We start from the raw sequence: 25,529 nt of genomic DNA, 5'->3' as shown, positions 1-25,529 counted from the left end.
ACAAAGTCGGGCCAAGGATTGATCCCTGAGGAACACCCCAAGAGATAGTTGCAGATGCAGAAACATAATTTCCAATTTTAACAGAACATGTTCTGTCATGGAGATAAGAAGAAAACCACTTAAGAGCTATACCTTAATCCCAACATAATCTCTGAGGCGTTCTATCAAAATCGCATGATCCAAGGTATCGAAGGCTGCACTTAAATCTATAACATCATTAAAACAACACTTTTCCAGGAGTCGAGACCCAACAAAGTATCATTTGTGACCTTTAATAAAGCAGATTCTGTACTATGTTTGGTTCTAAAACCCGACTGGAAAATATCCATTATATTGTTTACAGTCAAGAAGTCAACAAGTTGATTGTGAACAACTTTCTCTAAAATTTTCTTTATAAAAGGCAGTTTAGAGATAGGCCTAAATTTTTTTATATCCCGTGAGTCTAAATTCATTTTCTTTAAGACAGGTTTAATAACAGCATGCTTAAACTCTAACGGTACAGTGCCATAGGATAAACTGCTGTTAATAATCAATAAAATACTGGGACAAATAGTGTCTACCACCTCCTTAAACAATCGTGATGGAAGAACGTCATAAAGAGAGGTCGTCGGCTTTAAATTCAATATTATATTTTTCAGCTGAACTGATGTAATTAATTCAAAATTACTTAAATAATGTAACTGATTTATTTTGTCAGTTACAATATTCCCTACAGAAACAATATCCGACCGAATAAGATTAACCTTATCAACGAAAAACCTTAAAAATCTCTCACACAGATCCTTAGAAGGACTTGGGAAAACATTAATAGACGGACTCAGTACTTTATCTATTGTTGAAAACGATACCCTCGGATTATTTGAATTATGTGATATAATTCGCGAAAAATATGAAGATCTAGCGGCTTTAACAGCATCTTGATAGTTAGAAAGAGACTCTCTAAAAATATCATAAGATACTTGCAACTTATCTTTAAGCCACCTGCGTTCTGCCTGCCGACAAACCCGTCTCATATTACGAGTGACATCATTTAACCAAGGTTGTTTTTTAACTTTCTGACATTTGATTTTAAAAGGCGTAACATTATCCAAGATCTTTAAGCAGACATGGTTAAAAGAGTTTAACAATTCATCAGGTCCTCTAGGGTGCAACATAGTAGACTCAGTAGACAAGGATGATTCAATAAAAGCAGTTGAAAAAGCACTAGGTGTAGAAGTAGTAATAACCCGGGACAAGCATGAAGGGGGCTGATAGAGGAGTACACTTGATGCAGAAGTAAGATTAAACCTAATAGGCATATGATCCGAGATGGCAGTTTCCTCTACACAAATATTTTCTATCGTTATCCCAGATGAAAAAACCAAAGTGTATGCCCACAATCATGTGTAGGACCACAGACACACTGAAGTAAATTAAAAGAATCAACTAGATTCAAAAATTCTTTGGTCATGGGTGAACCAGGACAACAGACATGTATGTTAAAGTCACCCATAATCAAGATTCTGTCTGCAGATGGAACGATCACAGTTAAAAACTCATAAAATTCATTAAGAAAGTTCCTATTATAACCAGGAGGCCTATATATCAAGGCACAAATCACTGGCGAAGGCAAGTCGATCTTCATTAATTGAACTTCAAAGCTCTTGAAACTGTCAACAGGTTGTAACTTGCACTGTATCATGTTATTAAAAATAGCAGCCAAGCCTCCACCCCGACGATTACTCCTCGAAGTACTTAAGTAGCAACATCCCGTTGGTAGAAGCTCAGCAAAAGGGCTCGTATCAGCATCATTTAACCAAGTTTCAGTAATAAAAAGACAGTCCAGCCCATGTGTTACATCATTCAAGATAAATGTTTTGTTGACAACTGAGCGTGCATTAATCAAAGCCATATGCACAGTGGTCAAATCGGTAGACCGAATGGAAGAACAACCAACACGGTGCATCCTACTGCGCAGTGAGAAGGAAAGTTTGAGTGGCCAAAGACTCTCCAAGTATCAAGGATGTTTTTTGCTTTGTCACTAGACTGATGTGGAAAAAAGAAATTTTAAAGTAGTTTAACATAAGGCAGCAACATAAATGTGGGGGAAAAAAATTAAGTGGTACAAATATTTTTGCAAGGCATTATATATAAATTGTATTGTTTAATAAAAAATTAGAAAACTGAACAAAGCTTAGAACCTTGACAACTAGCTGAAATACAAACGGTTTTTTATGTATATTTTATTTCAGATAATGACTATTTTATTTCAAGAATTGAAAATGTTTTAGTTAACAGTAATAACCCTGGGTAGCCAATATAACTTGTGTTCTATACAAACAAGTTCGGCTGGTTATCTTTTTTTCCATAATTGCACCATCTGGCAGCAAAAAAGTATCTTTCCCCCTTTTCATTGTTTGACAATGAAACGCCTAAAGCCATATCTTATTCAGCCTATTTATATCACTGGAACCTGTATATCATGAAAGTGATATTTTGCTTTGATGAATGGTGAAATCTTTGAATAGTGATCCATAAATATTTGATAAAGTAAAGTGGATGTGGACATACTTCAAAATCCACTATTGATCCTTGTTCTAACGGATATAGAGAACTTATACTCATTAACTCATCAGCTCATTAGTACAGTGACAAATGAGTCTGTTGTCCATTGTCAATCTTCAAGATTTATCTTACTAGTTTCAGTTCCCCAAATTTCTTTGGCATCTGAGGTTCTTCATTAAGCTGATTCCCATGAAAATGTCCCTAAAATATTAATTAATTTGACTGTACCCTTACTTGGAAAAAAAATATGTTATTTTTTTAGGACAACCTACTTAAAGAGATTTCGAACTGTGTAATCAGATACAGACACTCATTAAATAGTGTTAATATAACAAATGCAAGCAGGGGAGTTTCATATTCACAATTTTCATTCACAAGAAATTATGCCAATAATTACTCATGCATTTCATCCAAATATAGCAAACACTATAATCTCTGTTCTCAATATAAGCTTGCATTGAACTTGACTGGCTGTAAATAGCTTAAAATTAATGATTGTTCAAATATTTAATGGTGAGAAACAGATAATTTCCTATTTAAATTAGACTTCTGTCTTCAAAACAAGACCAATAGGTTTCAAATAAGTATGTATTTACTTAATGGGCAGAGAAAAAAACTCTAAATGAGTGAGTTAAAGCCAGTGTAGCCAATGGCAGATGACAGGAGTGACTGGACAACGTGTTGGGTAAGCCCAGCATAACAACCATCTTGCTAATACAACTAAATTACCCAGCACACCTAAGTCCATAATATATTAGGACTTTATATCTCAACATTATGTGGGAAAAAAAGGTCAGAATTGCAAGTTAATTACTCTGAGAAATAAAGTCAGAATTGCAAGGTAAAATAATCACAATTTAAGCTGCATTTCCACTGAAATTACCTTGAACAATTTGTCCCAGAAACTTTTTTTCCCTCAGACCTGTTGTTGTCTGCATTTCCATCACGGTCTAAAGTACCGTCAAGATTAGGCAAATTAGTCTGGTGATGTAGAACTGCGTGCAACTGCTCCTCTCAGTCCAGGAAACATAGCAAGCCCATTGCAAACAACTTTTACTGCACGCAACAGACTTTTAACTCTCATGCACTGTTCGATTTCCTGAAACTGCCTGTATGGTCCGGGTCAAATTGGCCCTAACTGGATTCTATACAATTCCACAAAAATCACACTATGAAAAAAACATACAATCATGTTTAAATAATTAACTTTTAATATCAATACTTTTCACACATTACAAAGAATAAATATCTGAATTTATGATTTATAAAAATATTTGTAACCACTATTTTTAAGACTGCCCCTCCCCCGACCTGTGGGACATTTACCATTATACATTTCTAACAATAATATCTTAGTCTAAACCTAAAGTCGTCTTGACAGACTATATATCATTTGAAAGCTTTCAGACTGTAGTTTTCATATTTGGTGACTGATTTTCAAAAGAAATGACAGAGCAATAGATAAATAGCGATAGATTCTTCATTTGTGATGCGGTGCCAAACTATAACACGCTCTGATTCTTTACTTATGTATTTTTATGCGTTTTAGGGATCGAATTCAAATCAAATATTAATATTACTGCCCAGACTTCTAATGAATAGGATGTCTACTTCATAAATATTTTGAAAAGTATGGAAAATATGGTTCAGATCACTCAAACCATATGTGACTTGAATTGATGATTTCAAAATTGAGATTTTGGTATCAATGGAAAGATGAGACAATAAGCTTTAAAATTATATCCTAGTCAAAGTCATACCTTGAATGGTTTTAAAGATATACCCATTTGAATTATGGTCGTCTGCCCTCTTTTTCCAATTGAAAACCTGAGAAAAAGTTTTTTGCCCGTTTTTTTTTTTTTGTTGATATCTTTCAAAATCCATTGCATTTAAAGGGATAAACTATTTATTTTACAGCTTAATTTGACCAAAGACATTTTATATATATATATATATATATATATATATATATATATATATATATATATATATATATATATATATATATATATATATATATAAATAAATGCTAAACCAGGCTGAAGCTCAAATTATTTGAAAGTATTTATTTGAATTAACCCTTTAAGACCTGAAGGCTTTTTTTTCTTTTCTTTTTTTCTGAGCGACACACACAAAAGTAAAGACTCATAACTCCAAAACTCTAGAAAGGGGAGTCAAAAGGTATGTATCATTTGATAGAAAACATTTAAAATTTTAAGAAAATATAAATTACATTACATTTGGACATTTTCTTGCTCAGAAACAGCTGATAAAAGACAAAAATATGTATACTTTTTTTTTTTTATATTTTTTCTTTTTTATTATTTGATATGGAATAACTCAGGAACACAAGATCGCTAAAAAATATTTTTTGGTGATGCTCTCCTATATGTGAGCTGCATCTGGTTCAAATTTCGTGGTGATAGCATAAAGAATAGTTTAAAAAATTGTTGTTCATTTTTTTCCGCAGCCAGGTGGCGCCAACGGGCGGTAAACTCTGGTTTAGAGGTGCTCCTCAGCACTAGGAGTTTTTCAGAATGGTTAGATGCATTAAAAAGAAGAGATTCTAAGCTTTAAAATGATATCTATTTTGTGTTATTCCACGTTGGAAAACGAACATGGATGGTTCCGGGAACATTGGATACACACTGCATCCCGGAGAGATGAGAGATATGTTTTTAGCCAAGTATGTTAAATCATTCCGTGAGTAATATCTTGTGATCATCACAATATATTATATTGATTTTGGATTCATTTTAATCTTGAGAATCTGCTTTAAATATTGATGTGCCATTTTTATGATCTGTGCATTTTTCATGAAGTTATGAGCACGTGAAATACATACTTGGATTCAGTTAGCTGCTGTGCTATTTTTGTTGTAAACTCATATTACTCAGACTCATTAGAGGGTGAAAACAACGCAACAGAAGCATGTCGGAAGCTTGATATGAAAGTTTAAAGTCTTTGGTTTTGTATGCAAAAATAATTTTTGTGCTACCTATATGGATTAAATTGTTATTGGCTTTTAAAGAGAGACATGCAAATGGGAGTTTTATTTTATAAGGCGCACTAGTCTGACAGGAGGATGGCGGGAAATGCTCATAAGTGACGAGAGTTGAGAAGTTCATTTCCAGCGAATTTAGTAAAACCATGTCAAATTTAATAGCCATTTAAATACCTTTACTCAATTATCTGGACTACGAAACTTTGGGAGATTATTTTTGAAAGTCTGTTCTTTGAAATTAGCTTAAAAAAAAAATCGATTTTTTCATTGTTTTTCCACATTATCTTAAAATAGAACGTTGCGACTTCCGACTCATTTCGCCAGATCGGGTCACATATATGGTTTTATCGAAGAGTCACCGGTGGAGTCTGAATGTGATCTAGTGAAAAATTTGGTACTGCGCACAAAAAAATCTTACTAAAACTTTTTTTTTTTTTTTTTTTGAGATATCAACCTAAAATTCGGCACAGAACTTCAGATATTTAACTTTGATTTTCTTGAAGTTTAAGAGTTGAATATGTTTTGTAAAATATATATTTAATATCAAATATAAAAATATATATATTTTACATTTTCATAAACTTCTATAACTTTTTTTAAACTTTACTTTTACATTTTTTCTTTATTTCTACAATAATCTGTTAAGTGTTCCCTTTAAAAAGATACCAAACTTAAGTCTTATGCTCTGAAGTATTCAAGATTTTTAACAATTTAAGTTAAAAAAAGTCATTTTTCATATCTATGCTCAAAAAGTGGGATAGATAATTAACAGGGAAAACAACTTTATATTTCCACAAACTTTGAAAATAAAAAGCTGTTAAACTCAGTAAGACACTGACAATTCAGTACTAGAGTTGATGAGTTCTGACGTACAACACAGAAGTGTTTTGTATTTTGGGTCTGTAGTTGATTTTGAATGGCTGTCTATATGGGTGAAATTGACCCACGAACAGTACGAACGTATACAATTTCTGTATGCACATTTCACAACACTTTAGTGTGTTGAAACTTTGCATACATGTTCATGACCGTAAATGAGAAAAATCACAAAATTTCAAGAAAAACAATGGAAGTTAGATAGTACTTCAGATAGACTTCAGGCTGACAAAATATTTTTTGTATTGGAATACGTGAGGAAAAACTCTTTTTTTTTAGCTTCATAGGGTAGTAAAAAACTAAAATAACAAAATATAACAAAGACATGTTTTTATTTTGGGTCTATACAGTTGCCTTAGAGTATTAACATATGTGGGTCAAACTGACCCATGAACAGTACCAAAGGAAGCAAAATTTATTGTATATGTCAAAATGCATCAGCATGTTGAAACTCTGCATACATGTTCATGACCCTAAATGAGAAAAAGTCACAAAATTTCAAGAAAAAAACAAAAACAAAACAGATTAACTAATGTTTCCGAACAACTCACAAATCAAAATGGTCAAACTGAACCGCAACAGTACACAAGGGTTGAAAACGGTGGTTGAAATAAAATGCTGCTTGAACTCAACCAATCAGTATGTTTAGCACCCAAGTCAACCCCTGAAAGTTCCTGAACTTTGAAAAAGTACTACCTCCTGAGCAGGGACTTTCTGAAGGGGAAAGTTTTACCTGGAACTTCATTTCAACCCTGGTTCCTGTGTTCGAAACACACCGAGTACCACCCCTAGGGAAAGTTCCTACGGGTAGAAACGCAGCTATAGAAAAAATAAATTCATAATTTTGAGTTTATATCTCACAATTCTGAAAAAACGTTGTGTCAATTGTGAGTTATAAACTCAGAATTGTGAGAAATAAAGTCAGAATTGCAAATTTATATGTCAAACTCATATATTCTGACTTTGCACAAAATTCTGAGTTTATACCCGTTTATCAGATGGTCTGGACAGTCCTTGGTCATAGCTTTCATTGTATGGAAAATAGCCATGTGCGAACTATTCAGTCAAATTATAGTTATTAAACCTTATCATGCTGGCTGTCTTTGTCTAGCTCTCATACATGTATAATACATTATACAATCACGAAAAAAAAACCTCATTTTAGCATCAGATATTCCATTCTAAACTTGCTTTGATTTTTCTTTTTGAATTGAGAATTAAAGCCAGACACATCTCTTTATGCTTTTCAATCCCTATAAGCCTTACAGTTATTACAGGCTATTTTGTGCAAAATTGAAAGGTATGTAATTATACAGAAGACACAATCACAGTCATATCAGAGCAAATAACTACCTCAGTGATGATCAACCATCATATTTTGACACTCTAGACAGATTCTTTCAAAGTCTCTTTAAAACATCTATCATGTTACTCTTGTTCTGATATCATCAGTGTATCTGTGTCAATCAGATACGCATGATACTTTACACACACTTATAATGGATACTTGCAAGTTTTTTATTACTTGTAAAAACTATTATTATATAATATATTTGAATTGATCTGATTTAAACAATTATTTTCAACTGGTGCCCCAAGATTGTGCAGATTGCTAGAGGAGTAGACTGAAATAAAACAGTAGAGTGATGAAATACAGTAAAGACAATCTTTAAATGCAATTTCTTTTATATGCACAGCCTTATGCAGCCGCTCCAGTGACAGTTGTGTTTGTGAATTTTATAGCGCTGGCTGCAGGTGCTTTATTTTAAGTGCCCTTAAAGGTGCTAAAGAGGATCTTTTCATCTACTGAGAAACCAAAGAGTGTTACTGAATTTTTGAAATGAGTGCATGCGTAAGAATTTCGAGGGAGCGTCTCCCAAAACTCATGCATGAGTATTGGAACACGAGTGTTTACCACCGGCATTCGCTGTGTTGTGTAGTTAGTGGATGCATTATGTCGAACTCACGTAGGTAACTCATAATCTGCAGTTGTTACTCCTGTCTCATGACAAAAACATTGCATGCAGCGCCTGTAGTGTGGAAAGTTACTGGAGCGCGCAGCCGGGCTCGTCTCTCACAAGGAACGTCATGGCAGTGATTGACAAGCCAGAGGGCCAATCGTTTACACGATGATCGCGTAAACGATTGGCTGATGTTTTTAAGGCCCTACCTCGTGCACAGATGATGTATATTAATTTTATTCCTTTCAGTGCACCTAATAAATAGTCTTTTATCAGTTAGTAAAGACAGTTTCAAGTAATATTGCAAAAATGTATAAAACAAAACATCCTCTTTAGCACCTTTAAAAAGATTGACATATCACAACGCCTAAACTTATTACTGTCTCTCAACAAGACTTTCAGAAGCTCAAATAAAATAAAGTATAATTTCAAATGGTCTTCCAGTACATTTTAAAAAGACAAGGCGCACGCACGCACGCACACACGCGCACGCACACACACACACACACACACACACCCTTTTAAAAAGAGTACTCATGGAAATAATATCCTTTGAAAGAATATACTGAAGTGTGAACTAAATGTAATGTTTTCAGACACTTAACTGCATGTTACACACTTGGACACTGCTGTGCTCAATCTTAAACACTTGTAACACTTCTTTTCTAATGATATAGTCTGGGTTTCATTTTTTTTCTTCAGAGATATTGTTAGAGTAACGTACAGTACATGAATATACTGACCAAACACAACACACAAGACCAGTACTGCACATTGATGAAAATGTTTATCTCTCTCCACATTGTAAAATCAGTCAATACATACATGCTTTTCCAAAGGGTGCAAAGGTCGCCTAGCTGGATCTGCCAATAGCACGTTGTCCTCATCACAGGCGATGTCCTCTCTCGCAAGACAGAGAGGGAAGAATCTTCTTGAATCCATCCTTGCACAGACCCTGCAACAAATAAGACACAGGCCTCCTGCATTTCTTGAATGTGGTATATCCTGACAAAGGGCTGGAGATCATAAACCTCCCACCACCATGCCGGAAAAAAAGAAAAGAAAAAAACTCCTCATGGGGTTAAGGAAGGGAGAGTATTGCAGGAGGTACTGGAGTGAAAATTGGAGTGGAGAACCCCATTCTGTGTCATTACAACACACATTGTGACATTATCACCACGTTGGCCCAAGACATTCAAAATATCTCTGTGGCCAACAATGTTTCTCCCTCTTCTTACTTTTGTCAGGTTAAACCCAGCCTCATCTATGAAGATAAATTCATGTGGTATTAGATGTGTCATCTTCTTCCTCCACATCCTCCTCCAGGCCTACCTCTACCTCTTACTGCAACACTGCCTTGCATTTTTGTTGAAAAATCACGTTGCCTTTTTATGGTGCTTAAACCTGATTGTTGAATTTACAATTAAGCACCTAATGGCACTTTTCCACTATGTGGTACTACTCGGCTCACTTTACTTTTCCACTGCAGTTTAGTACCGCTTCACAGTGTGTGGGATTATAGACTGATCATTATAGTTGTGCTGCTCTACTGCCGTGGATATGCTGGTGGAATATGGGTATGGTTAGGGACAGGTTTGGTGGTATGTGTGTCAAGAAATTCTGATCAAAAGACAATATTTCCTTATCCCATTCTTCACTTCTGTTGGTAGAACTTTTTTTATATCAACCCTCTATGGTATACACTATGTTCTAACCATGAAATATTTTTCAAATAAGTTATTACATGAAATTAATAACTTCAATTATGCAAATCAAAAAAAATATTTTTTTGCAAAAAAAAATAAAAAAAATTACCATATGGCAACTCTGTACCACAATGAAAAATGGTCAAAAAAATTATGATTTTCTTTAATATTTGATTATCTTTTAGAAATTGACAGATTTATATACTTGGAACTTATGCAAACCAAAAATAAGTAAATATCATTTAATCCCTACAATTCCCTATCTTTTGGCTAATTTATCCTCACACTCATCATATGGAAGAGCTAACTCTGCACTCCTCCTATTGCACTTTTTGTAAAATATTGCTATATTCATTTACTGAAAAGAAGAAATAATTTTGTTATTTATACATAAATGCAACTATACCACAAAAAACAATTCAAAATAAACAAATAAATAAATAAATAACCGCAATCATATTGTTGATGCTACCGTCTATCTATAAAAAATGGAAATGGGGAAATACATTACTGCAATTCCACTGTGGTACAGAGTTGCCATATGGCAACATTGATATTTTCTCAATTTACAGTAAAACTATGTTAATTTGTGAATAAATGTTTATTTGTGAATACAATTTTCTAATTTACTTATCAAAGATGCTGCAAAAAAATCCCCCTTGAGAAGAGATGTGTAGAAATGAGGTAAATAGAGCAATTTCTGGAGCACTTCTACAGCTGTCTTCCATGTGAGGGTGACAGTGAGAAAGAGTTTTTGACGGACATTCAAATGTCATGGGAATTAAAAACAGCACATCATTGGCAACCTTAAGGCCTACCCTTTTATTCCTGTAGTGAAATATATTGTATTTTTTTCTGAATAACAAGGAAATGAGTAGAAATAAATTGTTGCCATATGGCAACTCTGTAACAGAGAGGCCCAAAAGAAATCAAAGCATTCCTCATAACTTCATCCATATTAGCAAAAAAAAAAAAAAAAAAAGCAACTCTAAGGACTTTAACAATAATATTAAACTAAAGAGCTAAAATATCTATTACACTCAATGGCTCAGTTTACTAGTAGAACCTTTAACACTTGAAATGAATGGTTACACTTTATTTTGATGATTCCCTTTAGATATTTTGTTGACTATAAGTAACATTGCACCTACATGTCAATTAACTTTCATTAGAGTATTAGTAGAGCATTAGTAGACTTTTAGGGGTAGGGTTAGTAGAATAAGTTGACATGTACTTGCAAAGTGACTTATTGTCAGTAGAATGTCTGTTGGAGGACCATTACAATAAAGCACCTCCGTGAAGTTGGCACCCCATAAAGCGAAATAATCCCCAAAAATATGTCATTCGTTTGTGCTACGTTTGTGCTGATTTGTGCCGCAAAAACGAACGTTTGTGCTGGTTTGGTGTTTGAGATATTAAGCATTATTTTTTTGGTCGTGTGACGTCATTCTCCACCCCATGTCGTTCAAATCGCTTCAAACCGGTGCCATTCGTTTGTTCTCGATTTGTGCTGGTTTGTGCCGCTAAAACAAACACTGTAACTGTTTTCCTTCCACAGATATAACAAATATAATTCGGGAGCTGTGACGTCATTCTCCACCCCACTTCGTCTAAATCGCACGAAACTGGTGTCGTTCGTTTGTGCTCGATTTGTGCTGGTTTGTGCCGTTAAAACAAACACTGTATCTGTTTTCCTTCCACAGATATAACAAATATAATTTGGGAGCTGTGACGTCCACCCCATGTCGGTCAAATCGCTTCAAACTGGTACCATTCGTTCGATTTGTGCTGGTTTGTGCCGTTAAAACAAACACCGTATCAAAGACCTCTTCTTAAATATAACGAAAAAATGTTTTATTAACAGTTATGTAGCCTAACTCTCCACACCCCATGCCATCCATATTGCTCCAACACGGTATTGTTCGTTTGTGCCGGTTTGTGCCGTTAAAAGAATCCCTGTAATTGATTACCCCTTTTTTTTTTTTTTTTTTTTTTTTTTAATATATATATATATATATATATATATAGGCCTAATAATAAAAAAAAAATCTCCTCCCCGTCATCTTAAATCGTTCCAAAATGGTGCTGTTCGTTTGTCCAGGTTTGTGCCGTTGAAAAGTACGAAGACCCCTTCTTAAATGGACTAAATTTGTGCCAGATATTGTCACAACCACTTAGGCCTACATGTTACCTGACTACTTCTGGAACCAGGCGTGTTCTATGCTGTGCTATAGCACTGGGACAGATATTTGAATAAATAATTATAATAAAATACAATACCATTGCATGGTAAATTTTCAAATACATGTTTAACGTCTTTCTGCGCCCTTCAAAAACATTAAACAATGCATAAAGGTCTGCATACGGAAAAGATGTATGCACTGAGACTAAAAAAGTCATGTGTGCAGGGTAATTTACAGGTTAATTTAAAATTTGTTTGGCACGTCAGAGAAGGGAATTCTTTTATTAATTATTGTGCAATCAAGAAACCCAGAGGAACGCGTGTATAACATTTGAACACATCGATTCGCATCTTCCGCGGACAAAGATAAAACGCTGCAACTAACAGGCCTCTTGTGGAACTGCTTATGCTCAGATTATTTCATCATCTAACTGCAATTCACCTTTCAAACAAACACAGACTTTAATCACTGTCCATGTAAAGTAGCCTATAGGCGAAGGCAATTTTCTTTAAATAAAACAATAATAATGAAGAAAAAAAAAACAAATACACTGTATAAAGTGAATTGCAATTGTTACATTAAATAGAACGAGTTAACGGATAAAATTAGTGTTGTTTATAAATTAATTCATATGATTTTGAGTCCTTGTTTTTCCCTTCTTGGCTGGAACCAGTTAATTAGGCCAAGGTGTTTAGATTAGACTACTTTATGTTTAGATGTTTAGATTGACTGTTAGACTATATTTCGATAATAATCAGGCTGCAAATCAAATTGTATGTCATTTATAGCTCATTCACCAAACAGTCGCAATTGTTTGTGCCGATAAAAGTTTTATTTGCTGCTTCGGTTTATAAATATTAGACATTGATTGAATTGAATGACACTGAAATCACTTAGGAGCAATGTGATTTCAAATTAAGTCTCTGCTTTCCTCCTTTTCAGTGACAAGCGCGTGTCAGAAACGGAAAGTTGTGCAGCATCTGTACGTGTAATTCGTTCAATTAATTAGCCTACGTCGAAAAAAAAATGCTTTATTTAAATTTGTTTCGAATGTGTGGGCGGCCCCTAAAATACTCATTTTGGCTATATGTGGTCTAAAACAACATTGAGGAAATTTTTATTTAAAATAATTGGTTTTAAAACCTCCATGATGCAACATGTTTCACTCACTATTACAAGAAGATTTTTTATTTTTTATAAATAACAATTTGTGTTTCATTGGAAAAACCCAAAATATCAGAAAACAATGGAAGGGATCGCGCCGGCGCCTCCGCGGACAGATAAGTGTGTTGTTGTGCTCTGCACGAGACAGCTACAGTAGCAAGAAATATATGAAACAACCAAATAGAAAAATTGTAACTAATATACAGAGCTGTAGCCTACATCAGATGAACTGCGTGATGGGACATGCAAGACATGCTGAGTTTGATTTGTGTATGATGATTTGTGTACCGGGAGTAGTATTTTCTATGATGATTCCATATTTCTTTGAAATATGAAACTGTTATTCTTGTTTTTGTTTGTTTCTTTGTTTGTTTTTACATATTATGAGAGAAAAGAGTCCGATGTTTTTTATTCAATCTTTTTTCGTTTTTGGCTAAATATTTTACAAGTGTAAAGTTAGGCTAAAAGTAAACATTTATTTAACCTTTTACTTGAAGACTTAAAATAGATTATTTAGGCTATTAAGCTTTTCTGATTCTTCATTCAGGCTAGTGAGTTAATGCCTGTAATTCAATGTCTTACATTTTAAAAACCGAAGCAGCACAAACGAAAATTTCGCCGGCACAAACCAGCACAAACAAATGAGACAGTTTTGGCCAAATTTGGAGCATGTGGGGGGGCTGAGTGACCTGAAAATGACCTATACATTTTTTTTTATATATATTTTAAAAACCAAAGCAGCACAAACGAAACCTGTTACCGACACAAACGATTTCGAGCAAATTTGGAGCATGTGGGGGGCACCGGTTTTAAGCAAACTGAATGTAAAAAACATTTTTCGTTAGGCCAACTTTATATTTAAGATTGTCATTGTTGCTTTTTTTTTTTTTAACGGCACAAACTGAGCACAAACGAACAGCACCATTTTGTAAAGATTTAAGAAGACATGGGGTGGAAATGATTTGGTTTTTATTTTATTTTTTATTTTTAAGTCAAAAAGTCATCATTTAGGGATTCTTTTAACGGCACAAATCGAGCACAAACGAACAATACCGGGTTGGAGCAATTTGGATGGCATGGGGTGTGGAGAGTTAGGCTACATAGCCTAACTGTTCATAAAACATTTTTTCGTTATATTTAAGAAGAGGTCTTAGATACGGTGTTTGTTTTAACGGCACAAACCAGAACAAATCGAGCACAAACGAACGTCACCAGTTTTGTGCGATTTAGACGAAGTGGGGTGGAGAATGACGTCACTGCTCCCGAATTAAATTTGTTATATCTGTGGAAGGAGAACAGATAGTGTTTGTTTTAACGGCACAAACCAGCACAAATCGAGCACAAACGAACGACACCAGTTTCGTGCGATTTAGACGAAGTGGGGTGGAGAATGACGTCACAGCTCGCGAATTATATCCGTTATATCTGTGGAAGGAAAACAGTTACAGTGTTTGTTTTAACGGCACAAACCAGCACAAATCGAGCACAAACGAACGACACCAGTTTCGTGCGATTTAGACGAAGTGGGGTGGAGAATGACGTCACAGCTCCCGAATTAAATTAGTTATATCTGTGGAAGGAGAACAGATACAGTGTTTGTTTTAACGGCACAAACCAGCACAAATCGAGCACAAACGAATGGCACCGGTTTGAAGCGATTTGAACGACATGGGGTGGAGAATGACGTCACACGACCAAAAAAATAATGCTTAATATCTCAAACACCAAACCAGCACAAACGTTCGTTTTTGCGGCACAAATCAGCACAAACGTAGCACAAACGAATGACATATTTTTGGGGATTATTTCGCTTTATGGGGTGCCAACTTCACGGAGTTCAATAACCTAGATACTAAACAGACAGTATGTGCAATGTTACTTATACATATTTATAGAGAGAAGAGAATAAAACAACTATCTTTCACAGAAGAGGAGAACAACAGTACTGGGGTGACTTTGATAAATGGAGAAAAGGATGGAGGAAAATACAGCTCTTAACGATCAGCCAGACATGAGTAAAGGTCATGTGTGAATCTGCCTCAGTGGGGGAAAAAAAAACAAAAAAAAAAAAACAGCTGACCTTTGCCACTTCAGTTGTTGAGATGATATTTGGCATGTCAGTGGAGTGTGCGTTTCCATCCACTCAACTATTCACATGAAAACACTGATTTTCACTCTCTCTGTTCTCACACAGAAGATCTGGCTTCCACAAGCTTCATTGAACTCTCATGCTGAGCAGAGACACACACACACACTAGCGATGAGGCAAATCGATGCCTGGTAATTAGGCCGCATGGTGCTCTGGACACACACACTCGCAGTGCCCAGCAGTGTGAAATGAAACAAATGAGAGGTCAGTGGAGAAGCAGATGACCCTCAGAGTGCAGAGGTCTGGGGTCAGTGCTTCTGCCATGTCCCACCTCTCTCTCACATCCGCCCACTTTTTAGAAACACTCAGAATTTTGCTGTTGGTACAATTCCCAAGCTGTCCAGATGTTTTGTGCAGGAACAAATGAGGGGTGCACAAAATCATCAAAGACAGAGGGAGAGAGAGGTGGCCCCACAACAGTTCAGGAAGGAAAGAGACAAGTGTGATGAATTGTGGGAAGACAAGTGGCATTAATGCTGCCTTCATGTGCTATCTGAAATTTGATAATTCTCACCTCTGAAGTCATGATTACGAGCTCATCTCATTCAACTTTCCAAATTTGGAGGGCGTTAATGTGCAATTTTTACCTAAGAAATTCAGAGAGCACATGAAGGCAGCATAACCATGCTAGTTGTTTAGATAAGAGATATTAAAGGGGACCTATTATTCCCTTTTTTAGTCTTGATTTTGTTTTTGGGCTCTACTAGAATAGGTTTTCATGTTTGATTTTTCAAAAAAAAAAAAAAAAAGACAAAAAAACATTTTTCACATATTTGACATGGTGTTGCAGCACCTCTGTTCCCAGTCTATCAGTAACACTCTGTTTAGTTCTGGTCTATATAAAGCCGTCCAAAAAGTGCAATGTGCTCCGATTGGTTGGCTGGAGCAGTGTGTTGTGATTTGTCAACCGCTTTGAGTGTGTAGTCAAGCTCCTTACCATAACTGTGAGTTAACACACAAATAATGCAACTCAACCAGGCCTTGAGCTGTTATTTTGCGTATGCTTTGGGTGGAAATTACTGTATTTAAATGAGGAATATTGTGACATGTACGTTCCAAGAAAAACTCAAGACTATAATTAAGGCACTTCATTAAACAACTAATGCATGATGTGAAGGCAAAGAAGGTCTCAGTTACGCATGTAACCCTCGTTCCCCGAAGGAGGGAATGGATATGTCACGTTGGAACGTACCGATGAATTGGGATCTCGCCTGAAATCCCAATCACCTTTGAGTGTAAACTAAATGAGCCAATGCATCTCGCAACGTGCATTGGCTAGTTTAGTTCTGATCAGCAGTGATCGACTTTCTCAGCGTAAGCTGCCTGTAGGGAGGTATCATGTGGGAGTTCCACATATGGCTTGGCCTTAGGCAGTAGTACTACATATAGAAGTCTTCGGGGAAGCTCTGGCCTGTTCAGGAGGGAGTCAACACCTGGTCATAGAAAGCAGAGCGGACTCTGCTGAGGAAAAGACACGGGCTTGCCACCAGGGAAGCTGTACCGTGGAAGAATACACATATGGGATCGCCGTAGGGATCACAACATATAGCACCTAGCCTATAACAGGGGTCAAGCACTGGGTGTGGTCTTTGGTCTTACTGGCTACTTGAGGTGAGCACACAGGAGGATACTGGCTCTACACAAAGGCTATAGAATCTAGCAAACATGTTGGGTGTCGCCCAGCCCACAGCTCTACATATACCTGTCAATGAGGCACCATGCACCAGCATCCAGGAGGAAGCAACACTTCTGGTAGCGTGACCTCTCAACCTGAGGGGGCATGGCATGCCTTTGGTTTGACACTCCGATATGATGGCATCTTCTATCCAGTGGACCATCCTCTGCTTAGAGACAGCCTTTCCCTTCTGCTGGCCTATATAACAGACACATAGCTGGTCTGAGGTCCTGAAGCTCTGCGTTCAATCCACATAAAGGCGCAAATCACGAACGGGACAGAGCAAAACTAGGGCTGGGTCAGCCTCCTCCAGGGGCAGCGCTTGCAGGTTCACCACCTTGTGGTGGGCACATATCCAGGCCGTGAGAGTTAGCCAGCCTGAATTTCAGGCACGATTTGTCGCCAAAAAAATGTGTGCAGGTCCCCAACCCTTTTTGATGGAAGCCAGTGCAGTCAGGAGCACTGTCTTTATTGACAGGATTTTCAATTCAGCTGACTGCAGAGGTTCAAAGGGGGCTCTCTGCAATGCTGTAAGCACCAGAGATGGATCCCAAGAGGGAAAGGGGTGTGAGCGAGGAGGATTCAGCCTTCTCACACCCCTCAGGAACCTGATGATCAGGTCATGCTGTCTGAGAGATTTACCATCTACTGCATTGTGATGTGCAGCAATCATGGTAGCACACACTTTCAGGGTGGAGGAAGACAGCCTTTGCTCCAGCCCATCCTTCAAGAAGGAGAGTACAGCTCTGATCGAGCATCTCTGGGGGTCTTCCCAGTGAGAAGAACACCACTCAATGAAGAGGTTCCAATTCCATGCGTAAGCATGCCACGTAGAGGGCACTCTCGCAGAAGTTATGGTGTCTATCACACCCTGGGGTAGATCACCTAAGTCCTCCTCGTCTCGTCCAGAGATCTGGATGCAGATGCCATAGGGTTCCCAGTCTCTGTGAAAGCAGGTCCTTCTTCAGAGGAATGCACCAGGGAGGGGCTGTCATTTGGGCTGGTTGGGCCAAAAAGGGACAACTAGCAAGAGCTGCTCCTCTTCCTCCCTGACTTTGCACAGTGTTTGACCTCTTAGCGGCAATTTGAGGTGGCCCAGCACAAGGTGTACTGCCAGCAACTTGAGGTAATTGATGTACCAACACAGTTGGGGTCCTGTCCAAACAACCAAAACTGCATGCCTATTGTATGAGGCACCCCAGCTGGTGGTGGAGGCATCCGTGAAGAAAACAGCATGCCTGGACATTTGTTCAAGGGGAATTCCTGCCTGTAGAAACACAGGGTGCAAACACGGGCTGAAGGTTTGGTGACAGGCCTGGGTGATTGTCACCCAGTGCGTGCCATGTTGCCATGCCCATCTCGGGCTTCGTACATGAAGCCAGTGCTGAAGCAACCTCATATGAAGCAATCCAAGCGGCATTATTTCAGATGCCATATGCCCCAGGAGTCTCAGAAATCATTTCAGTGGGGCCACTGTCCTGCTCTTAAGTGAATTCAAGCAGTTCAACATTGAGCGAACACGTTCCTCTGTGAGTCCAGCTCCATACTAAGAAAACTGATCCTCTGCACAGAGTTTGCTCTTTTCCCAGTTGACCCAAAGCCCCAACTGGCTGAGTTATCTTAGCACCATGTCCCTGTGTTCCCACAACTGCTCTCGTGACTGGGCCAGTATGAGCCAGTCATTGAGGATCCGAACACAGTGTTTCTCTCAGGGGAACAAGGGCCGTCTCCGCAACCTTCATAAAGACGCAAGGTGACAGGGACAGCCAGAATGGGAGGATTTTGTACTTATATACCAACCCCTTGCAAAGCGATGCACCTGATGACATGTTTCTGTGTTACCATTTTCAAAACTCACAGGTCCAAGATTGGCTGTAGCCCACCACCTTTCTTAGGTACAGTGAAGTAGGGGCTGTAAAACCCTGTCTTCATATCAGCTGGAGGGAACGGTGTAACACTCCAGTTAGTATGCCAGGAGAATACACTAAATAAGAGGAACGTTTGTGTCACTTAAACAGCAAAACAACAAAAGGAATAAAACGGGAGACAGATGTTCATCAATAAACCCAAGTGTATTTACAATTCAATCAGTGAACAAAAAAATAACCACATTGAACATCCAAGGTAAAAATGTGTATAAATGTGTGTGTATGTGTATGTGTGCGTGTATGTCTGAAAAGTCCCTAGAGTCCAGCGCGTAAAGAAGTCTATATAGGAGCAGTCTCACCGGAGAAATAGCCAGTCTGAGAGCAGGATCCTAACAGGTACAGTCCAAATGTTTAAAGTCATCTGGGGCGAGTAATCCGTGGGAGAAAAAAAGCAAAACACTCCACAAGATACGGCGAAAAAAAAATCAGCACAGCAAAAAACAGTCAGGAAACGAAGCAGGGAAAAAAGATTTAAATATGAATGAAAAAGACACGCTGTGGAATGCTGGCGTGCCGGTTCCTTATATGGGAAAAAAAAACAGTGTAAACATCCCGCTGAGATGACGTAATGTCACGTGGCGAAGGAGCGTGAGGAGAATCTCGCGGGAGCAGAAACTCATGGGATTATAAATCAGGGTCAAACACAGACAACACATCAGGGAGAAAACAGTATACAGGGGAAAGCTATTTACATCTAATAGTCAATGTATAATTATTGACAATTGAAACTATAATTAGGCTTTCCCTTATGTGGCAATGCTACAATGGCTCTAACGCATCCTTCACCAGTAGGACTGTGATTTGGGGACTGGGGGACACTGGGAAAACCGAATCACATACATTTGGGAACTGCTGGTTGCGGAACAGGCTAGTGGCGGAACAGAAACAAAACTGAACAAAAGATTTTCCACCCAGCCCTCCTCCGGGGGAGCGAGTGATGCGTCACCATCTCCCGAAGAGCTCTGCCCTCCATCTCTGGGTCGCCTGTCTCAGAGCCGCTTGCTTTTACGCATTCCACCTGGTTTGGCAGGGGCCTGGATGGAGGCTGCTGCTGAGGCTAAGCGGGAACTACAGGCCTGTGAGACAAGTCAAGACAAGTCACTTGTCGGCCTCCCACATATCTGCTAGGTTCAGCCAGAAAGTCACTTGTCGGCCTCCCACATATCTGCCAGGTTCAGCCAGAGCTGGACCACCAGAGTGGACAACAGAGTGCCTGACCGAGGGAAAACACAGTGACTTTCGTTGCATGTAAGGCAAGGTCCGTCGCTGTGTGTAGCTCCTGCATAAGCCCTGGATCAGAACTACCCTTGTGCAACATCCTTAAGCGCCTTGACCTGATTGACCTGCAGGAGTGCCATGGCATGCAGGGTGGAGGCGGCCTGTCCAGCAGCTCTGTAAACCTTGCCCATGAGAACAGAAGAGAACTGGCAGGCCTTGGATGAGAGACGTGGATTATCTCTCCAGGAGGCAGCGTCTTTGGACACCATTGCATTGCAACCAGCTGCTCCACGTACCCCTTGGCGATCAAGGGTAGTGAGGTGGGGGAAGAGACACCGGACGGGTTTCTGGCAGAACAAGGTGCCATCCATGATCTGGTGACTTCCTCATGCACTTCTGGAAAGAAAAGTACTGGGCGGAGCACTGAGAACCAGCGCAGGCTGCCTCAAGAAACCAACTGTCCAGCCTTGAGGGCTAAGGACACGATGGAGGCCTCCACTCAAGCCCTACTCCCTTGGTAGCCTGGAAAAGCATAGCCATCAGCTCTGGGTCAGGCTTGAGCAATGCAGCAGTCTTCATCACCGGGGGCTCAAGCTCACCCACTGATGCAGCAAAAGATATCTGATTGCCCAGAGAAGCCCCGAATGATATGACTGGTCTCCCGTGGGAAGGACCAGCATGCTCATCCAGAAGCTCCACAGTTTGCAATGTGCTAGAGAGGTACATCTCCATGGAGATGTACTCGGTGGGTTATTCCTCACTGTGATCCTCAGGTCATACGGCCTCGTTTGAGGTACTGGAGTCTCATCTTCCCGCAATGGGTACATGACTCATCCACGAAAGCATCCTGACCCCCAGACACGTGAGAACGATTGTGACGGTCATTCGGCACCAGAAAAAGGCTGCATCCAGAAACACAGTGTTTTGCTCTTTTAGGGAAATAAGCTCTCTTAGGTCATGTGTCCACCTAAGTGTTTTTTCCAGCTGCTAGCATATTTTTCAATTGTTTTCAATGGGAATGCCGCATTTTTTTAAACGCCAGGAGCGTAACGAGGCGCTGAGCGTCTTTTTCACGCTCAAGCGCTGAGAGCTCAGCGTTTTTTACTGTTCGCCTCGAGTTGAAGAATGTTCAACTTTGAGTAAAACGCTGCGCTCATCACTGTCACTTTTTAGCCAGCCATCCAATCAGAGTGGAGGAGGGGCGGGACAAATACAACTCCGACCAACTGTCACATTCTTGCTGTACAGCGACATCAACAAACAAACAAAATGGATGAGAAATTAATATTGCTGGTCTCCGAACATACATAGCAAGTAATTCCACATTGTGTGAACATTTTTAGTCTGAAACAAATTACCTGCAAAATCAGTTATAAGTAACCGTGACGCGGATATACCGTATCATAACAACAAAGCGTCTCAACGGAAAAAAAACGCTGTGCTGCAGAAGCGCTCTCAAGCGCTCACAGACGGGCGTTTTAAGCAGAGTGCCTAGCGTTTTCAGCTGGCTAAAAACGCTCTGGTGGACACACGGCCTTATAGTGCTGAAGCGCACAGTGGAAATGGCTGCGGCACAACTGGCAGGAAATAGTGAAGCCTAGAGAGTGCACTCTCATTGAAGGCACAACAATACTCTTTCTTAGCTGTATGAATAGCAATATCTCATTGATGGCGCAACCAGTACTCTTTCTCAATGCTGCATGAACAGCAGGAAATTATCAGAGATCACAACCACCACGGCAGCGCTGTCACACCAACACCAGTAGAAGAGGCTCGTAGAATTAACACTCAGATGACTTGCAGAGCAGTAACAATTGAACCGCTTGGCTCTGAAGCGCAAAGCTGAATGTGCGCTGCATGCGCTTCCACATCTATACACATTTTTTTTTTTTTTTTTACCTTGCTCCTGAGAAATATGATATAGCAGCTCAATATTATTTTCATTTAATCTGTTTGCATGTTATATTTACTTGAATGTATCTTTGGTCTTTGATTCTTTGCTGTGATATGCTGCAAGGGTCTTTGAAATAACTGAAATCATTTTGGTGAAGTGAAATGGAACTGTAACGCAGTCAAGACCTGCCTACTATGAGTTTAGCTGTGCATTTGCTGAAAAACAATTGCAAACCTCATAACATCTGTCAACCAATCAGAATACATCAAACAGCCACATGGTATAAATATTTATAAGTAAACATAAAGTGACTGATCACTGTAAATTAGAGCTCCTTGCAGCACACAAGAGAAAACTGCATGCTTTATAAGAGCCCTCTAAAACCAGTTATTTGTGAAAACATTTACAGTGTACTTCATCTAAGAATTTTGGTTACTCTTTATTCTAAGGTGTCCTTGTTACAGTGTAATTATACATTTAAGTACCAAGTAATATTAATTTTAATTATTATTATTAATAATAATATTAATTATCTACTGCCTGGTTTCACAGACAGGGCTTAGATTAAGTCAGGATTAGACCTTAGTTTAATTAGGGCAATTAGAAACATGCATGTGTCCATATTTTCCTTTCTATTTGTTTGTTGCTTGCAAAACAATGTTAATATCTTCGCTACAAGAGAAAGATGACATTTTACTGCACATTGGTTCCAATTTTGTATGTACCAGCAGATTTACATGAAAGATATGCATAACTGTACAGTAGACATTTCCATGTTTTCATTTTCAGGATTGAAGAGACAATTTACTTGTTTGTAGAAAAAGAATGTTTAGCACCTAGAGAGGAAAAGAACAGCGTAATTGTCATTTTTTTCTGTCTTTCTGCAATGGAGGCATTTGCACGCTAACTCAATGAAACTTATGCTTCTGTCAGAAAAAAAATGAGAACGTTTGGCATTGAAAAAAATGAAAAGGCGCAGTGTCATAACTTGCAACCTTTTATTAAATAATACAGTTTTTCAGTCAAAGTCCTCCTTCAGACCTTTTGTCAAATTTATCTTACCTTATATGCTTTGCAAAATCTTGCAAATCCAAAACTGAGCAGCAGCTACAACATTGTGCAGGACAACTTTTATTCTTTTGCATTGCACTGATAAAAAAAACCCTGCATGACAGGATATTTTTGGCATAAATATCCAGTGCATGTCAGGGTGTATGCTAAGATTTAATGAATTGTGACAAGTGTCACTTTGCAGCAATATGGGCAGCTCAGGGTTTTGGCTCATGCACCCTTCAAAATGTGGCTTCACTGGCACCATGTGAAAAGAAGCTGCTACCATCGATTCATCCTGTGTCACTAATCCCCTCAATGAAAACTCGGTTTCATTTGGGCTAGTTTCGCTCTGACAGGCGTGAATCCACCCCAATTTACCCTCTACGTGGGGTTTCCCTGAATGCACCCACCCCACGCTGGTTTGATCTCAGCCCGCGTCTTCGCCTCAATGAGGCGCTTCATTAGCTTTAATATGTGAAGTGTGCCAAGACCTACCCAGCCACATCACGGGCAGGGCATGAATAGCCCCCTCCATGAGCAAACTGAATCTTCTTTTGTTGCTCTTGAATATTGCAGTACGTGGAGTGTGTGTGGGGGGTTTCTGCACTGGCGGTGTGGGTTCTGTGCGTAATTGGATTAGACTTATTGCTGCGGATGTCGCCTGTCAATTAGACCCTTATGAACTACACTTTATTGCCTGAGAATATTTCATGTACAATGAGCAGATTGTATGAACAGACAGAGCAAAAGGCTTTAAATTAAACCGCTATCATGCATGCATTATTGCAAAAGTCATTATAAACAATATTTATATTTATTTATTATTTATTTATCTGTTTGAATTAAGGAGTAATATAATTAAACAATTTGTTTTATTTGTTTGGAACTGATTGCTCTTTGTACTTGTAATTGCAGTTGTGTTTGAAAAATGTCTAAATGTTAAGTTGCATAATATTAAAGCTAGTGTCATTTATAAAAAAACAAACAAACAAAAACTCTCATGTTAAAGACGTTTAAGTTTCAAATTACAAAACCATATATTTTATATATTTACATTTAAAGTAAAAGAATATATATTTTTATTTATTTATTTGTATGTATGTATGCATGCATGCACATATACATATACACACACACATATACATTATATATATATATATATATAAAAAATAAAAGCAGCCAACAAGTGTTATTTTAGTTGAGGCTGTAATACACTACTGTGGAAAATAAGAATAAAATGAGGTGTGTGGTGTATAACAAATACATTTGTTCATTGATATTTGTGTAGCTGTTAAGCAGCGGCAGAAAGGCAGCAGTTATCTGTTTACCTCCTAGTGTCAGGAGGCCCGTCAGTGATCACTCACACGCATCTAATCCACTTTTGATGAACTGGGTTAATAGACTCCCTGTGGTCATTATCAAAGAGACTCATTTCTATTCATTTCTCAGCGCACACGACCCTCGCACACCCACCCCTCATTACGTGTGTCCTCTCCTCAATAAATACAGCTCTTCTGTGCTCTGAAGTGTCAGTTCATCCTCAAGTGTTCAGCATGCCCCGTCCACAAGGCTCTTACGCGCAGTTAATCTGGAAAGAGGCAGAGAGAGCCCGCTCGGACACACATCCCAGAGCGGCAGAGGGCTGGAGGGAGGAGAGGGCGCAGGGCAGGGCGAGCTGTGACCCGTGCGCTCTCGTCCAGCTCCGGCTGTCCGGACTCTCATATCCCGACGAAGACCAGAGCGCAATCGCCCGAGCCCGGAGACGTCGCAGGCTGGCTGCTAACGCCCGTGAGAGGAGGAGGATGCTGGGTTTGAACGTGGCCTTTGACCGCCTGAGGAGCGTCATTCCTAACGTGGAGAGCGACAGGAAACTGTCCAAGTCTGAGACGCTTCAGATGGCGCAGATCTACATCAGTACTCTGAGCGAGCTGCTGGAGGAAAGAGACTGCGACCCGGAATTCAGTTACCCGACGTTAGCAATGGGCATGCAGGATCAGGTCATTCTGAAGGGTTCGATGGAGACCGAAGAGACCAAACCAGAGCAGAAAACTGTTCCCGCCTGTAGGATAAGATCATATGCTGGGAATTTCAGGCGTCCCACTTGCTGTGACCCCAAATCACCAGAACTCTTAGTGGAATCTCACTATCTGGAGAGGAGCAATGGAGCAAAATAA

At 38.8% G+C, this 25,529-nt stretch overlaps 1 protein-coding gene across 1 annotated transcript; it reads left to right on the top strand.

Annotated features, from left to right (window-relative positions):
* The first annotated feature begins 24,776 nt into the window (after window positions 1-24,776).
* atoh1c (atonal bHLH transcription factor 1c) lies at window positions 24,777-25,529 on the top strand. The gene has a single exon (XM_067369095.1). It carries the CDS (start codon window positions 24,909-24,911, stop codon window positions 25,527-25,529), a length of 621 nt encoding a protein of 206 aa, XP_067225196.1. The 5' UTR covers window positions 24,777-24,908.

This window comes from Chanodichthys erythropterus, chromosome 19, assembly GCF_024489055.1.
Source record: "Chanodichthys erythropterus isolate Z2021 chromosome 19, ASM2448905v1, whole genome shotgun sequence".
NCBI lineage: Eukaryota > Metazoa > Chordata > Actinopteri > Cypriniformes > Xenocyprididae > Chanodichthys > Chanodichthys erythropterus.
Note: the sequence above shows the minus strand (reverse complement) of the source record. Positions and strands in the feature narration are given on the sequence as shown.

Coding starts and splice junctions, on each gene's coding strand:
- atoh1c (XM_067369095.1), top strand. CDS start 24,909: ATGCCCCGTCCACAAGGCTCTTACGCGCAGTTAATCTGGAAAGAGGCA.